This window comes from Protopterus annectens, chromosome 11.part0 (genome assembly GCF_019279795.1).
Source record: "Protopterus annectens isolate FY-2018-M chromosome 11.part0, PAN1.0, whole genome shotgun sequence".
Classification (NCBI taxonomy): Eukaryota; Metazoa; Chordata; order Ceratodontiformes; family Protopteridae; genus Protopterus; species Protopterus annectens.
The window spans coordinates 1,147,187,972-1,147,206,791 of NC_056745.1; the positions used below are offsets into that span (position 1 = coordinate 1,147,187,972).

At 39.3% G+C, this 18,820-nt stretch overlaps 2 protein-coding genes across 7 annotated transcripts in view; one reads left to right on the forward strand and one right to left on the reverse strand.

Moving 5' to 3' along the window:
- CCDC146 (coiled-coil domain containing 146) overlaps positions 1-18,820 on the reverse strand; it is a 4,019,163-nt gene that overhangs the window by 2,512,550 nt on the left and 1,487,793 nt on the right. The gene's annotated exons all lie outside the window — the stretch shown is intronic.
- LOC122815746 (fibrinogen beta chain-like) overlaps positions 1-18,820 on the forward strand; it is a 674,021-nt gene that overhangs the window by 191,081 nt on the left and 464,120 nt on the right. For all 6 annotated transcript variants that reach the window (XM_044088499.1, XM_044088501.1, XM_044088503.1 and 3 more), the window contains exon 2: positions 664-765. In XM_044088499.1, coding sequence (XP_043944434.1) covers positions 664-765 — 102 coding nt within the window. The remainder of the gene's footprint in view (positions 1-663; positions 766-18,820) is intronic.

The following is an 18,820-nucleotide window of genomic DNA, read 5'->3' on the forward strand; positions in this document are numbered from 1 at the left end:
AATTATTTTCCTCTAAAGTATGACTTTAAGTTTTACAAACTTTAATGTTTTATATTTTTAAGTTCCGCTGTAGATATCACAGAGGACTTACCAAAAATACTTGAAACTGTTAAACCTGACCCCACAAATAGTGTCACACAATGTAAAAATATATTCAAAAATAATAACGTTTTATTAGTTATGCCAACTATGAAAATTAAAAAGTACAAAAACAGAAAACATATACTGTTAATGGAGGACAGTAAATTCCCTCTGCATCCTCAAGCTTTGCACTGTGTCAGTGAGATGTCTAAAGTTAATGGCAAACATCTCGAGTCACTACTATTAAAAATATCATGATTCATTGGAAACCAAAACAGAAACCTGAACCACCATCAGCATTTCCAAGCATTATTTTAAATAATAATGATTTACATACTATGGAAACACTTACCTGACATTCACTTATGTTTTCTTCATAATTTTCATAACAGTGTCCCTGGCCCGAGGCCCGTCAAGGAACACTGATTCATTTACATGTGTGTTTACATGAATATATAATCTTATTTTAGGCAACTGCAATTGCTCTGTGTATCTTTCCTAATTAAAATACTAACTGACTGATTTATTTTGTATAGCTGACATCTTTATTCTTTAAAAACATTCCTTGTTTTCTGTTTTTAGATAAGACTGCTACTACTGTTGCTACTACTACTACTACAACAGATATCAGAACAGAGACAACAGAAAGCATCAAGACTGTTAATAGTGACTCAACTAAAGCAGGTAAAATACATTTAACTTTTATAACTACAACAGCAACCTTCATGATGTTTAAAGTTCTGGGAAAGGAAAAGGAGAGCACACATCACTTAATAAAACTAATGTTACTGTTAAAGGGAGGAAGAGTTATAAAAGACAGATATTATAGCAAGTAGGTAGAAATGTTATGTCAGACAGATAGAGTGGAAACAGTACAGGTGAAGTTTAGGATTGCAAACTGTGTATTCTTCCTACGTGGGTATAAATGGATTGACTAATCTGGTGAGGAGCATGAATACCATCACCAATTAGATTTAATGGTAAATCAATTTAGAAATAAAACATACAACATGAAAAATCTGACAGAAAATATGAAAAAGCAAATAAAATACATCTATCAGATTTATTGTGATATAAAAGTAAGACAGGAGGAAATAATAAAGTGATCAGATTTATAACAACTTTTGGAAATAATACTTTTAGAATAAGGCAGATTCTTAATAGACATTGGAATATGCTCACATTGGACCCTTTTTATGAGGTCTTTGCTAACTGACAGTTGTTGGTTAGCTTATAAAAGAGGTGAAACAATATGCAGCATTTTTGCTGTTACAAAAGAAATATGAGAAAGGCCAAAACACCAGATAATACCATTGCAGGTAGTTTTTCATGTGGTAATTATAATCATTGTGATTCGGGTTTGCAACACTAGATATTTTACATCAGTAAACACCATCAGTATCTATGAGATCACACAATTTATTAATTGCAGTACTGAACGGCTGATATATATGGCCATTTGTCATTCTATATAGGAAAGATCTCCCTTAAATGGAAACAGAAAATATTTTTACATTTAAGTGACATTAGATATTACAGATGAAGGAGCACACTATATAAACATCATATGAGTGGAATATTTACTTTCATAGGTATTGAATAAGTTCATTTTTAACCAAAACTTCAAAACAAAATGCTTGACTTTATGGAACAAAAATGGATTATCAACTTGGGAGCTATGATACATCCAGACTTAAATAAAATATTTAAAAAAAAAAGTGGTTAAATAAACATGTCTTTAATCTTGATGGTTAACCACAAGACAGCAGTGTGGAATAATACTGATGAAAGATTTTTTTTTCTGACAGAAAAATATCATAAATGATAAAGTCTGAAAAGTATTTTAATATTGTTGATGGTTAAATGTGAAAATAAAATGTGAATTATTAATTTATTTTTAAATGAAAAGGCTTATAATCGTGCTCAAATGTTAATCATGACGTTATGTCATTCCACTGAAAAATAACTGTCTGTAGTCCAGTCAAAATCATTGTGGCATTAAGAAAATCTTTTGGGGTGAAACCATAGTTTGCCAAGTTGCCGAATTGTTAAACTAACTGTGGTATGTTTCATAGAAAGATGTATCTCAGACAGATTCCATAAAGATAAGGAATGAAACGGACGAGAAATCCACTTCTAAATTTATTCAAAGTGCTCTTAAAAAACTAAGCACTTTCACCATAAACACATGGCTTCTTCAGAGTTAATAAGAGCTATAAAACATTCATACATTTATACAAAAAAGGCCATCTCTTTCAACTAATCACTTTACCCTACTCATAAATAATTAATTAATTAAATTAATTAAATGGTATATTCCTAACTGGCCTAATTGTTTATATATATATATACATATATATATATATATATATATATATATATATATATATATATATATATATATATATATATATATATATATATATACATATATATATATATATATATATATATACCTACATGTAGTACAAGCAATTTCTGTCTGCAACTATATTCACAAATGCCATGTTTAACAACACTCCTAAAAACAGCACAATAGTAAATAGTTCAAAATAATATAATCCAAAAGTATATATGTATATACATATGTATTGTTTTTTTATAAAATGATAAAGCAATAAAACATCAAAACATTAATAATATATATATTAGTTAATAATGCAACTTGTACTAAACTTCATTTGCCCTTTGTTTCAACACTGGCATCATAGATATGTTGTCATTGAAGCCAGGTAAACAAGTTGCATTTAAAATAATTTGCCATTTATATTCCAGTTTTTCTACTCTAAATTTGTCATCACCCCCTCTTTCATTTGGAAGGACTCTGTCAACCACAAAGAAGATAAACTTCTTGTAGTTGACACAGGTGGTACTATAGGGCATTATGTATGTCTCTATTCTTAATAGTTCTGAGATGCTCTGCTATTCTGTCATTTAATCTACGTATCATTTTTCCTACGTAGAATCACAGGCAGGTAGTGCAAGTGGCTAAATAAACCAACATGTTGGAATTACAACTGCATCTACCTGGACATGGTATCACCCTATTGTAACCAAATACTAACACATAAGGGCCATCATTTATAAACTTGCAATATCTACATGCTCCACATTTATACATTCTTGAACATGTAGCTTTACAAACTGGCCTTCCCAAAATACTCTCAATATTTTTTCCTTTACAAAAAAAAAAAAAAAACACTCTTGGTGTCTGTCCCAATCTATTCTTCATTTCAGTATCAAAACTTGTGTTCCATGTCTTCCTGACAATTTCTAATATTGCTGATGTTTGATGATTGTATCTCAAAAATCAAAGCTTCAGAGTTGTAAGGTTTAGCTTTTTTCTGGGGGCATTGATTACCTCCCAATAAAATAGGGGAAAATTAGGCATTTCTTCTCCTTAACATTTCATTATGCACCTTAACAAGTAACTTCAAGAGGTACCTTCTGTCCAAAAACATACCTATCAAGGTATATATCTCTTGCTGATTTATTCGGTTGTCACTGATTAATCGTGACAACCTCAACATCTGGCCCTTAATAATACTTTTTCTTTGATGGAATCGGTTACAACTTTGGTAATGAAGTAGCAAATTACCGTAAGTTTCTTTTCTAAAGATGTTACTATGTAAACCTTCAGATATCTTAATGAGATTGATGTCCAAAAAATCTATTGTCTCTCTCTTGCATTTACTGGTAAACATGAAGAATGGTGTAGTAGTGTTTAAATATCTTACAATCTGTTCAGCTTCTTGTTCACTACCCCTTCACAAAACGAGTATGTCATCATAGTATGAAACTATTTGGTCTTTAAAAGGAGACTGAAAAACAAACATTTTTCCCAGTGGAGAAGCACTTAATTGGCAAACCCATGGGCGCATTTAGCTCCCATCGCAATCCCTGTGGTCTGGTGGTATATTTCACCTTCAAAACTCAAATTATTATTTTTTAACACCAATTCTATGAATGCTACCGAGATGTTAAGTTTTATTCCACTCAACCGTTTGCTTTTCACAAGGCTCTCCCTAAATTAATTTAAGCCCACCTCATGTGGAATAACTGAAAAAAGGTTTACCACATCAATGGTAAGAAAGGACCAATGGTTTCCCTCTTTGTTTAGGGTGCTTAAACGTTCAAGACAATGCCAAGAGTCTTTTAATACATGTTCAACCCCAGTCAGAACCTGCTGTATTCCCTTATCCACACAGGCTGCCATAGGCTCAGATTTGAGCCCTTTGCTGCCACTATAGGCCTAAATGGGTTTTTTTCTAAATTTTTGTGGATGTTGGGAATACCAAATATAACAGGTGTGACTGGATGTTCAACATTAAGAAAGTTAAATTCACTTTCCTGTACTGCACCTTGAAATAGTGTATCCAAAAGAAACAAATCTATTTTGTGATAAGCGATGTTCAGCTCATTTTTAGAAACCCTCTGGTATGTAGTACAATCATCTAGAATTTCCTGCATTTTGGCTACATAATCAAAGTGGGACATAATGACAACTCCACCCCCCCCCCTTATCAGGCTTCATTATCCTCACCTCACTATTGCTAGCCAATTTAAATAATGCAACTCTTTCCCCAGTTCTAAGATTGTCATAGTTCCCAATACTGCCCTTTTTCCTTATTAGTCTTCTGATTTCATTAACACACAGTTTTTCAAATATCAGTACATCTTTGTGAGCAGGTGGAATAAATGTACTCTTTCTTAGTGTTGGTGGTAACAAACTTTTTTCAACTTTTTGATCGTTGAAAAATAATGACAAATTCAATTGTCTTGTATACAATTTTAAACTCGTATACACATCTACCATATTTAAATAAAATGTAGGAACAAAAGTAAAACCCTTGCACAATAAATTATGGTGTATGTCTTTAATTTCTAAGGCACTGAGGTTATAAATTGTGAAACCAGCTTTTTTGCAAATATTAACAACAGCCATCTCATTCTGAGTTTTATAGTGCAAAAATGAATTATCTAAATCACAGTCTAGATCCTCTGCCCTTATCAGGCAGTCACAATTACACATATTTAATGCCTGTTTCTGTTGTTGTTCGACCAATGTAATTTCCTGCTGTGAAAGTTGTTTTTCCGTTGTTGCTGCTGCTGTTGTAATTGTGACTGCCTGATAATGGCAGAGGAGCTAAACTGTGTTTTAGATAATTCACTTTTGCACTATGAAACTCAGAATGAGATGGCTGTTGTTAATATTTGCAAAAAAGCTGGTTTCACAATTTATAACTTCACTGCCATAGAAATTAAAGATGTGCACCATAATTTATTGAGCAAGGGTTTTACTTTTGTTCCTACATTTTATTTAAATATGGTAGATGTGTATACGAGTTTAAAATTGTATACAAGACAATTGAATTTGTCATTATTTTTCAATGATCAGAAAGTTGAAAAAAGTTTGTTACCAACAACACTTGAAAGAGTACATTTATTCCACCTGCTCACAAAGATGTACTGATATTTGAAAAACTGTGTGTTAATGAAATCAGAAAACTAATAAGGAAAAAGGGCAGCACTGGGAACTATGACAATCTTAGAACTGAGGAAAGAGATGGATTATTTGAATTGGCCAACAATAGTGAGGTGAGGATAATGAAGCCTGATAAGGGGGTGGGGTTGTCATTATGTCCCACTTCGATTATGTAGCCAAAATGCAGGAAATTCTAGATGATTGTACTACATACCAGAGGGTTTCTAAAAATGAGCTGAACATCTCTTATCACAAAATAGATTTGTTTCTTTTGGATGCAGTATTTCAAGGGGCAATACAGGAAAGCGAATTTAACTTTCTTAATGCTGAACACCCAGTCACACCTGTTATATTTGGTATTTCCAAAATCCACAAAAATTTAGAAAAAACCCCCATTTAGGCCTATAGTGGCAGCATATGGCTCAAAATCTGAGCCTATGGCAGCCTATGTAGATAAGTGAATAGAGGGGTCTATATCACTTCAGCGAAAACCCCTTTACACAAATATGAATACGCTGAACTATATCGTGCGAAGTACGTAAACCTCAAACGTCCAAAACCACGAATTCCAAAATGTTGATTTGTTTTGGTTTGCCCGTCTGTGGTATAGCTCCATAAGGTAATTGTGCAATAGATAGGACTTTAGGGTTAGGATTTGGGTTAAACTAAGTGCATAAATAAGTAATGTATGTAAGATTTAGTGTAGTGTTAGATGTAGGATTTTTTTTACGTGTATGTATGCGTATTATTTATTTTGTTTGGGTTATGTCTGTAGGGGACGTGTGCGGTAGTTGCGGAACTTAGGGTTAGGGAGGGGTTAAGGATAATGCATAGATAGTTGTGTATGTGGGGTTTAGAGTAGTGTTGGAAATGGAGTTTTGTTAAATGTATGTATGTGGATTATTTCTTTTGTTTGGGTGTATGTCTGTAGGGTTTGGTTAGTCTATGTATGTGGTTTATTTATTTTGTTTGGGTAGGTACTAAGTAACGGGTGGTGGAGTTAGCTGACTATGGCAGTTCGATAGTTTATTTTTCGCGGTTTAGTGTGTTCGGGATTTTCACGGTTCGAGGTATAGGGGTCGATGCATGGATGTTCGGGTAAAGAGGTTTTCACTGAAGAGATATAGACCCGAAAACAGCAGGTTGTGACTGGGGTTGAACATATATTAAAAGACTCTTGGCATTGTCTTGAACATTTAAGCACCCTAAACAAGGAGGACAACCATTGGTCCTTTGTTACCATTGATGTGGTAAACCTTTTTTCAGTTATTCCACATGAGGTGGGCTTAAATTACTTTAGGGAGTGCCTTGTGAAAAGTGGAGTAAAACTTAACATCTTGGTAGCATTCATACAACTGGTGTTAAAAAATAATAATTTGAGTTTTGAAGGTGAAATATACCACCAGACCACGGGGATTGCGATGGGAGCTAAATGCGCCCCTGGGTTTGCCAATTTCTCCACTGGGAAGAAAAAAGAAGTTATGTCCTTACCATAACGTTCCATGTAGAGTGTTCATCTCGCCTTTGTTCTTACACACGGGTTCGGAGCCGATCTTCGGCTCCAAGTCGGCCGAATTGCAAAGCTCTGAATCTCAGAGAAGCTCGTGACCAGCCCATATCCCACAATCCTCCCTGCCATTACTCAGATCTAGTTTGCAAACAAACCAGACCAAAGGATCCAACACCTGCGGTGCTAGAAGCATACACTCTCTTCAGCCATTCGGAGACACTCTCTCACCATAGCAATAACTAATGGTCTAAGCATATATTCCATGACACACAGGACCATATACCCCGGAAAGGGTCAAGACACGTCAATCAGACTCTAATCCTACCAGTTCTTCCAAACACATGGGGGGGGAAAGGGAGGGAATGTAAGAACAAAGGTGAGATGAACACTCTACATGGAACGTTATGGTAAGGACATAACTTCTTTATGTAAGAGTGTTCAATCTCGCCGTTTGTTCTTACACACGGGTAGCGTCCCTAGCTCCATGACCCTGAGTGACTCATGGAAGAACGTTCCTAAGCACAGTGGAACCAAATGATGTCCTATCCTTGGAAACCTTGTCCACTCTATAATGAGTGATGAAAGTATGTGGTTTAGACCACGTGGCTGCTGCACAAATAGTGTCCAAAGGCAAGCGAGCCGCATGAGCTAAGGAAGTGGAAACGGATCTGGTAGAATGGGCCTTAGGTTTGGTGGGTAAGGATTGCTTTGATTTAGAGTATACAAATGTTATACAGTCAGCAAGCCATTTAGATAGTGTACGTTTAGTAATTGCCATGCCCTTTTTATTGTCTGCAAATGCGACGAAGAGCTGATCCGTTTTCCTGTAAGCTTTGGTCCTATCTAAATAAAATCTTAATTGCCTGTGAACATCCAACTTGTGCAACATATACTCCAGTTTGTTAGTATGGTTTTTGAAAAAGGTAGGGAGTTCTATAGACTGGTTAATATTCGCATACCATTGGAAGGAAAGATGGATTTGTACGCAAAGAGACCCTGTCTGGATGGAATATCAAGTAAGGTGGTCTGACCGATAATGCCTGCAGCTCTGAGACTCTATGAGCTGAGGTCATGGCGACGAGAAACAGCGTCTTCCACGATAAGAACTTTAAGAGGCATGATGAAGCAGGTTCAAAAGGTGGCAACATGAGTTGCGACAGCAGCAAATTCAGGCTCCATGGAAAGAAAGGTTTTCTGACAGGCGGTCTAAGATGGAAGGTTCCTTTCATAAAGGCCTTACAAAGTCTGTGAGACATAATGGGAGAACCTTCCTCACCAATATGGAAGTTTGATATGGCTGCCAACTGTACTCTTAGAGTGGAAGTAGAAGCTCCTTCGTGAAAAAGGATGGATAAGAATTCTAAAATTTTATGTAGAGGAGCTACCAAGGGGTCTATGTTTTGACTAGATGCCCAATATCCAAAGCGTTTCCACTTACTCGTATAGAGCTTAGTAGTGGAAGCTTTATGAGAAGCAACCAGGATGTGTTGAACTGCCGGAGGGAGTAGATGAGACCTGGCTAGGCAGGGAAGCGGAGCAGCCAAGCTGCTAGTTTGAGGGACTGTAGAGACGGGTGAGGAACTCCCGACGAATGTGTCAGCAGATCTGGTACTGGGTCCAGAATCCATGGTTCCTCTATTTGATGGGCTCGAAGAAGGGGGAACCATATTTGATGAGGCCAGAATGGGGCTATGAGTATTATAGTCCTTTCCAGGTTCCTGGCTTTCTGTAGAAATCTGGGAATCAATGGCGTCGGTGGGAATGCATATAGGAGACCCGGGGGCCAATCGTGTATCAGTGCGTCCCCGGGGACATCCCCCGGAGGGGGTAGAAGGGCAAAGTAGCTTCTGCATTTTGCATTCAACGGAGAAGCAAACAGATCGCAGCAAGGCTGGCCCCATTTGCGGAAGATCTTTTCCGCCGTCTGTGAATTGAGGGACCACTTGTGAGATAACAGGATGGCTCTGCTCAACCTGTCCGCAATGACGTTGGATGACCCCGGGATGTGCGTTGCTATCAGAAAACGACCCGTGGACTCTGCCCATTGCCAAATTCTCATGGCCTCTCTGCATAACGGGTAAGACCTGGTTCCCCCTTGTTTGTTTATGTACCAGACTACAGACATGTTGTCTGTCTGAACTGCTACTGTTCCTAGAGGTAAGAGGGCTTGGAAGTGTTGCAACAACAGGAACACCGCCCTCAACTCCAGAACATTTATATGTAGAGTGCACTCCGTGCTGGACCATTCTCCTTGGACTGTTCTTCCCTGAAAAAGGCCCACCCCACCCTATCAGGGAAGCGTCTGTGGTTATTGTGGCTGTTGGACTGGGTAGAACGAACGGACGACCCACAGTGAGGTTCTGATCGCGCACCCACCATGAGAGGTCCTGTCTGCAATATTCTGTTATCCTGATCTCATGCGCTAGGGGTAGGTGTTGGAACGACCACTGCGCGAAGGGCAGCTATTGTAGAATCCTCATGTGTAACCTTCCCATAGGGACTTCAATTAGTGCGGCTGCCATCAGTCCCAACACTTTTAACACCAGTTTGGCTGGGGCTTTCTTGCTGACCAGAAGAAGAAGGACCTGCTGTTTGAGTGTTGAAGCACTTACTGGGGGGAGTTTCAGTAGTGTCGATCGTGTATTTAGATCTGCTCCAATAAAGGAAATACACTGTGAGGGCGATAAGCAAGACTTTTCGAAGTTTATGGATATCCCTAAGTGGGAACAAAGGCCGATTGTATAGTCTCTGGCTTGCAATAGGCGAAGCTCAGTGGTGGCGGTGAGGAGCCAGTCGTCCAGATAGGGAAACACCTGGAATCCTTGTTGTCTCAAGTGAGCCGCAACTACTGCCATGCATTTGGTGAATACCCTGGGGACAGAGGCGAGTCCAAAGGGCAGAGCTCAAAACTGAAAGTGACTGGCTCCCAGCCGGAAGCGCAGGTGATCTCTGGACGGTCTGGCCATTTTGATGTGGTAGTACCGTCTCTGAGATCTATAGAGCACATCCAATCGTCCTTCTGTAAGAATGGAAGAATCGATTGAAGCGTGACCATCCAGAACTTTTCCTTCTTCACGAAGTTGTTGAGATGGCTGAGATCTAAGATCGGTCTCCAGTCCCCTGTCTTTTTTGGAACTAAAAAGAACCTTGAGTAAGTTCCGAATTCTCTTTGGTCCACCGGGACTGGTTGGATGACTCTGTTTTCAAGCAGCTTTGAAATTTCTACAGCTGCTAGCTTTCACAGACGGGGTGGCACATCTGGAAACTTTCTTTGTAGAGGTGGTGTTGAAATGAAGGGGATTTTGTACCCTCTGGTTATAATGCTTTTTACCCAAGAATCTGAAGTAATGTTTAGCCAGGCCAGTGGGTATAAAGCTAAGCGACCCCCGACTGCCTCCAGAGCAGGACAGCCGGGCCTCCCTTCAGGAGTGCTGGAAAGGCTTCCTAGGGACGGAATCCCTGTCGCCTTGGTTATGCGGACCCCCTCTGCCGCCGGGGCGGCGTCCTCCATTTCTACCCCCTCCTCTGCCTCTGGAGGGGGTATCACTCTATGTGGTCTGGAAAGATCCCTGATTCTTACGGAACCACATTTTTCCGCCTCGTTGCCCTTTGGGGTACGGTCTAGTAGGAGCGGAAAAACGAACCCCAACAGCAGACAGGGTCTTTCCCTCTTGCTCGCACCGAGTGAGAGTCTCCTTAACCTTGGGCCTGAAAAGTGTGGCACCATCAAAATGGGCATTGGCAAAGGAAGACTTGAAGGCTTCCGCAAAGGAGCACAGCCGCATCCATGATTGTCTTCGAAGAGCAATCGCTGAAGCTGCAGCTCTACTCGATCCCTCGGCTGCATACGAGATGAGCCTTATGGATGAGTTTACTATGGATGTGAGGGTGTTAAGTTGTGCTATTACCTTTTCTGAAACAGCAGCATCTGTGTTACCCTGGAGGGTATCTGCCAGCTCCTTGATGAGATCCCTCTGCAAACGTGTGAAATGGGTCAGGTAGTTTAGCGAACGCATGGAAAAAGTCGCTGAACTAAAAATGCGCTTCTCATATCTGTCCATAGTCCTAGAATCTTTATTAGGAGGATGAACAGATGAGGAAGACTCAGACATCTCCTTTTTCGTGGCTGCCGCCACCACCATAGCGTCAACAGGGACTCCCTTGGTGAGATAAGATTTATCTTGGGGGGCAGTGATGAACTTGTTTGGTTTCCTAGGGACTGGTTCCACTGTGTCAGGTGTCTCCCACGCCCTTCGAGCAATCAAATCCATTAATTCATCGAAGGGCGGAGTCACCCAGGAGGTAGAAGGTTGAGCCCCAAAAGCCTTCAGCAGCACCGACTCGTCCTCAGAGGGTGCTAGGGACTGCCAATCACCCCTTTGTTTCAAGATCTCCAGGATGTCTACAGATGACACATCCTCTGAGGGTGATTTGGGGGACCCCTCTGCCTCATCCAAGTTGGTGTCAGATGTTAGAGATTCCTGTGGGGAATCTATGTGCCTCCTCTTGCACAACCGTTTCCTTGGGACCTCATCAGAGGGGGTTTCTGGTGAGGCCTCCAAGGAACAGGGGGAAACCTCTGGGGGTGGCTGAGGCAATTGGGCTTGACGCTTGGGATGGATCGTGGGAGCAGAAACAGAAAGTGGCCCTTTTGGGGAAGGAGAAGATTCCCCTGATGATGTGGTTGTCTGTGCAGACAATACCTTCCTCATAAGGTCAAAGGCCCCCAAACCCCTGGCCGAGGGCTCCCCCGGTTCCGAAGAACATGGAAGCATCCCAGAACCAGGTGCTGTGGGCTCTGACCCCGAGGAAGGAGCCAAGCCAGTCTGTGCCGAGGCCCCGAGAGGGAGAGTCAGTACCGACAGGTCGGTATGACTCTCGGTCCCGGAACCGAGCAAAGACCGTCAGCTCTGCGACTCCCCTAACGGTTCTGAAGGAGTTGAAGTCAAAGGTGTCAATCGTGCAATGGACGGTTTCGGCACCGAGGGCTCCACTATCATCAGGTCATCTTCTCCCGGCTCCGAGATCTGGATGGGTCTCGAAGGAGGACCCGTTGGAGATATGGGGAGGCCTTCTAGTTTCGACACCAACTGGGAGGAAACTGCAATTAACTTGGAAAGGGCCGTGTTTTCCATGAGTTTCTGCATGACACGATCCACATCTGTCTCAGACAAGGGTCTGGAAGAAAGGGTCAAAGGAGCCGAAGATGGCACCGACCGAAGAATGGATGGTGGTGGCAGTTCCGACAACGGTTCCAAGATCTGGGGCTCAGGAAAAGATAAATGTTCGACACTCGGCCCCGAGATCTGTGGAACCGGCGAACGAACCCGAGAAGATGAACTCGGAGCCGATGACATGGGCTCCGACATCTTCGACCCCTTCGAGGATTTAGAAGCCTGATCCGACTTGTCCAAAGTCTCTTGAAAGGCAGGCTTCAGCAATCCTCTGTCTATGAGTTTCTTGCGTCTATCTGTCATGACCCTCCTGCTAAAGGAATGGCAAACAGAGCAATCCTCTTGGAGATGGAGAGGGCCAAGACAGTAGACGCAGGAAGCATGATTGTCAGTATTGGACATTTTCTGCCCACACTTACATCTTTTAAAGCCAGATTTAGCTTTTTTCTGACATAGTACAATATAACAAAAATAACTATGAGAATAGAAAAAAATACTAATCCTATAAGAATATATATATATATATATATATATATATATATATATATATATGGAAAAGGCTATGTAAAGAAGACACTCACAAAAAAAACACACCCAAAGAAAAAGGGTTAGGCCACAAAGGGTGCCTGAAGAAAAAAGGGTGTATATATATATATATATATATATATATATATATATATATATATATATATATATATATATAAAACACACACACTCAGCACTTCTACAATAATTATCTGGTCCGAGCTCTCCTCGATCCGATCTGTTGCAGCGGCAAACTAGATCTGAGTAATGGCAAGGAGGATTGTGGGATATGGGCTGGTCTCGAGCTTCTCTGAGATTCAGAGCTTTGCAATTCGGCCGACTCGGAGCCGAGGATCGGCTCCGAACCCGTGTGTAAGAACAAATGGCGAGATTGAACACTCTTACATTGTTTGTTTTTCAGTCTCCTTTTAAAGACCAAATAGTTTCATACAATCATTTCTTAGATGACATACTGGTTTTGTGGATGGGTAGTGAACAAGAAGCTGAACAGTTTGTAAGATATTTAAACACTACTATACCTTTCTTCACATCTACCAGTAAGTGGAAGAGAGAGACGATAAATTTTTTTGGACATCAATCTCATTAAAGCATCTGAAGGTTTACAAAGTAGCATCTTTAGAAAAGAAACTTAAAGTAATTCGCTACTTCATTACCAAAGTTGTCCCCATTCCAGCAACGAAAAGGTATTATTAAAGGCCAGATGGTGAGGTTGTCATGATTAATCAGGGACAACCAAACCTATCATCAAGAGATATATACCTTGATAGGTATGTTTTTGGACAGCGGGTACCCCTTGAAGTTACTTGTTAAGGTGTGTACTGAAGCGTTAAGGAGAAGAAATACCTCATTTCCCCCTATTTTATGGGGAGGTAATCAATGCCCCCACTAAAAAGCTAAACTTACAACTCGGAAGCTTTGATTTTGAGATACAATCATCAAACACTAGCAATATTAGAAATTGTCAGGAGGACATGGGACACAAGTTTTGATACTGAAATGAAGAATACATTAGGACAAACACCAGGAGTGTTTTTTGTAAAGGAAAAAAATATTAAAGAGTATTTTGGAAAGTCAAATAATTCAGAGCCTGCACAAAGTGTGATTTAGCATAATTTAATGCAAAAGAAATATAGCAACATGGGCAAAGGGACAAAAATACATATCCCAACCCTCACCCAAACCAGTTTCGGCTTAATAGCCTTCTTCAGTGGAAGACAAATAAAAAACAAATCCAACAGACATTCCTATTGGTTAATTCATAAATATTCATTTAAACCAGGAGGAAAAAGCTCCCCCTAGTTTAATTATCCATTTTTCTCCTTACTATTCAAAATACTATGCCAGCTAACTTTATACCTACAATTCCCTATAATATGGTCAATAATAGTAAATCTAAATACTGAAGTACTATGTTTACAAGTGTGTTTACAGAGGGCATTGGATTGCTTTTTGTGTCTTATATCATTCATATGCTCCCCAATTCTAAATTTAAGAGGCCTTGAAGTCTGGCCCACATAAAACACAGAGCATGTACAAGTGGCCAGATAAATCACCCAGCTTGTACTGCAATTGGTCAAAAAAAAATGTTGTACGCCATAGACGTATTCCTGCTGCTGAATTCTTTAGTCTTATCTACCCGATGTCAGTGCAAACAATGGCCACAAGGGACATACCACCAATATATCTCCTGTCAGTGTTCTCTGGGTTAAAACATTACCCCTATAATCTGACATTTATAATGACCGAAAAGGGAACCCAAAGTATGGCCCCTACGAAAAGAGGAGGAACATTTGTCCCCCAAATGGTCAGTCTATTTTCAGCCAACAGGATATTCCACTGTCTATGTATAATCTGTATGAAGGATTTAGTGTTCCTACCAAAGGTAGTAACAAATCTTAATTGAGACTTGGTGTCTGATGATTGTGTCTGGTATTCCAATAACTTGGACCTGTCTTGATTGGAAGCAAATTAGATGGCTCTGTTGATGTCACCTGCTTTGTATCCCCTGTCCTTAAATCTGTGAATTAAATCTTGTTTATAATGGTTAAATGAGGAGGAGTTGGAAAAAATCCTTTTCACACTCAAAAACTGAGATTTAGGGATATTTCTGATGATATGTTGTGGGTAGAAGCTGGTCGCATGTAGGAGGGAGTTGTACTGGGGGAATTTCCTATATATCTGTGGCTCCAAAGTGTTGTCCGGATTCCAACTAACTAGGACATCCAAAAAGGTAATCTCAGTTCTACTAAGGTTAACCTTAAACTCTATACCCCATTTCTTCTCATTAAGATAGTCAACAGACTCCTGCAAAAAGATCTCATCCGACCTCCACACCAACCAACAATCATCATGGTACCGTCTACAAATGTCAATCTCATTAATGTACAAATTATGAGAGGGATCATAAATCAACTCCTCCTCCAAGTACGCCATAAACAGATCAGCATAGACATGGCAGAAGAAGCCCCCTTGGCTGTTCCCTATACTTGCCAAAAGCATTGATCTTGGAAGTAGAACACTTTTTTTGTTAATACGTGTTCAGCCAGGCAAACAAGAACGGTATTGAAACCTGGTTCATATAATTTAGATCTCTCCAGCCAATATTGGAGGGCTATCAAACCTGCCCAGTGTGGAATATTGGTATACAAAGAGGTGACATCCAGAGAACATAATAGCCAATCTGGTTCCAATTGCATGTCTGATATAATACCCAAGAATTGGGTAGTGTCCTGAATTTGGGCATGCACACAAGACAACAGTGGTTTCAGGTATAAAGTTAGAAATTCTGAGAGAGGTTCTGTAAGGGACCCTCTACCTGCCACTATTGGCCTTCCCGGTGGATTTCTGGGATCTTTGTGGATTTGGGGAAGAAGGTACAGGTATTGTTGCTTAGGGTCAACTACTTTCAGATGAAACTTATCACCCTTGGTGATGATACCTTGTTCTTCAGCTTCATCCAAAAAGTGATCACTTTCTACATTGAATCTCCTAGTGGGGTCCAAAGGCATGATCATATAATACCTGCCATCTGCTAACTAATAAAGCCTCGCTGTGTATTATCTGAGGTATTGTCAAAATAAAGCCTTAAGTTTAACAAACGGCAAAAGTCCATCACATCCTGAGCAAAGGCGTGTTCTGGGACAACAAACAGGCACAAAACTCAAACCCTTATTCAAAATCTTTATTTCCATATCAGAAAGACTTGCGAAAGAGATGTTATGCACATTCATGCAGGTATCTATCTTTGCTTTGTATCATCAGTTTGAGAAGCCCCTCCAAACCGTTTACTACCCTTATGTTTCCTCCCCCCTCCCCTGAACCTGACTCTAAAGGGTGTGATAGATTATTACATTTAGGATCCGGAGATATTTCTGTTTGGCCATCATCCATCTCAGTATTGGAGGATGATTCCTCGCCAGAGGTAAATGAATCCCTATTCCTTTTGAGAATAGATTTTGGTCTCTTACGTTTAGGGGTAAATGGTTTTCTATCAGAAGTCATAAATTTAACATTTTTGGAGATCTCAAATGGTCTGCCCTTCTCATAATCTCCTACATCCCTTTTAAATTTTTTCATCTTTTTTTCTTTAACTATTTTCTCCAAATCAAGGTTTCAAACACATTAAGATTCAGACATAAAACCTCAACCTCCTGAATATTCTGTTGAACCATACATTCATAATAGGCAGCTAGGGCGTCCACAAATCCCACTGAAGCCTGTTGTTGTACTTGTGACCATTGTTCTGAAAGTACTTGATCAACACTGTGTACCAGGGGTTGAAGCTTAACTCTAAGTCCCCCTAGGTGAAATCTGTTTGCATTGATAAGCCTTAAAAAGGCATAAATGCCAAACATTCGTTCTCAAATCTTTCATGTTTATAATCAATTTAGAAAAGGCCACCTTGCATTCATTAGATGGATCATTCTGGTAACTATCACCCTATTTGTTGAGTTAGTAGGACCTAGGCCAAATACCCCAAAATCATCCTTATCGGAAGATAAACCTTTAATAAGGGAGGCCAAATCCATGTTAAACTTATTATTCATTCAATCATAGCCATAAAAGTATGTAATAAATCAAATAGATTAGCTAGACCTGCATCAAACAGGGGAAAACAAGACCACAATACTAGAAAATGACCTACTACAGGGCAAAAAGCCAAAAAGATTAATAATTATAGGTTGCTCTATGTTTCAAATACCAAGGTCCAAAATCGTACCACAAGATCAAACTGTGCTTTGCCCAAGTTGGCACCTATATAGTTCCACATACATTGAGGATTCCGCACAAGATGGTTCCACAATGATAGGGTATTCACCCCAAAAAGTAACCAATAAGGTGATACAGTAAATAGTCCTTGTTGTGAATGACCATTACGGTCCTTACAACTATTAAGTACTCAAACACAATGCTACGTATCACAAAATATCAGAGATACACCTAATAGGCTGAGCCCCAACATTTGAATCCAGTTTAGTTAGGCTGGAACATCATCAGATGTCTTTATTCAATATATAAAAAAAAAGATACTTCCAACTATAATGGATGCCAAAATCGGGACCAAAGTGCAACCAATTAAATACTAGATCAAAAGACTATTGGTGGTATGCCTCCAAATGCTGAGGGTCTAGCTGTCACCCCCCTTGTAAAAAATAGGAAATCAAGGTGGATTTTCTAAATCATATAGGCCCTGTATTAAAAGGCCACAATAGGAAACATAAGGCCTCATTAATCCTATATATATATATATATATATATATACACATATATACCCAAAATAGGAACCAGATGTTTATAGCCTGATTCTATAATCCAGTACAATGGTAACCCAATTAAAAATGAATACCCAAAATATAATATTGGAATAACCATTTGAATTCTCAGGACCAGTTACTAAAAAAAGAGGGGGACAGAAGAACATTATTTATATGAAATGGTTTCCTATACTCAAGAACAAAGTCCTCCGACCCACATAAATAACCCTATTTGTCATAAAATTCAAATACCATGGGTGTATTAAATAAGAATGTCCAGGACAGTATGATGTAAAGAGAGCAAACAAACCATCTGAAGCTACATGCAACATTAAATGTTTTTAAATATCCATAGCTTTCCATTTATATTAATACCCATTCATTCATCAGCAATACATATACATTTAAAAAAACTAATGAGAGACAAATATTATATGGCACAGCTCTTCACAATATTGCAAAAAAGTTAACACCACATATATTATAATATAATGGCCACACACTTCAACCAATGTTATATTTGAGAAAGATCAAAAAATTAAAAAATTGCACTAAACTGTAGCAATGATATTAATGTAGCAGTAGTAACCCACAAGGCTCATGAATCAAAAAACAGAACCATATATGTGTAGAAATCATAACACACACTACTGTCCATAATGATCACACAATCCCAAAAGATGTTAACAACTCAGATAAAACCCACAATGTAGTGTATTAATGTATTTAATCTTACTCCATTGATTTCATGGGCCCAAATCCAATTCACTTACTGCTAAAGATATGTACAATGGCCCAAAATCGACTCCACATTTACAATTAGAGCATCAAAGTTAACCCCATAGTACAAAACCTTGATATAACCAGTCCTGTGCCATTAGTTCCGTAGGCCCAAAGCCCATACATTCAGCAAGAAGCCAAACGATATGTAGCCTCTATCACCACAGTTCTGAACAAATAATTCACCAGAACCAATGGTAAATGTGTCCAGTAAATGCAGCTCCCTCAATGCGACCATTATAAATTCAAATTAATAAATAGCTGGAACACATGAGCGGTGCGTATCCTGCTGGTCAAATCCTCAATTCAAGTACAATAGCTGTAGAAAACCATGTATTATCAGAGAAGTAGAATCCACCGCTGCAAACATTATTAACATGATGCCTGTTTGTTTGCGATAAACCCGAAGCAAAAAAAATTGCAGAAATCCCATAGCGTAAAGTCTTAAACACACAACGTCTCACTCTTGTGAGTAGATGGACCAAATTAA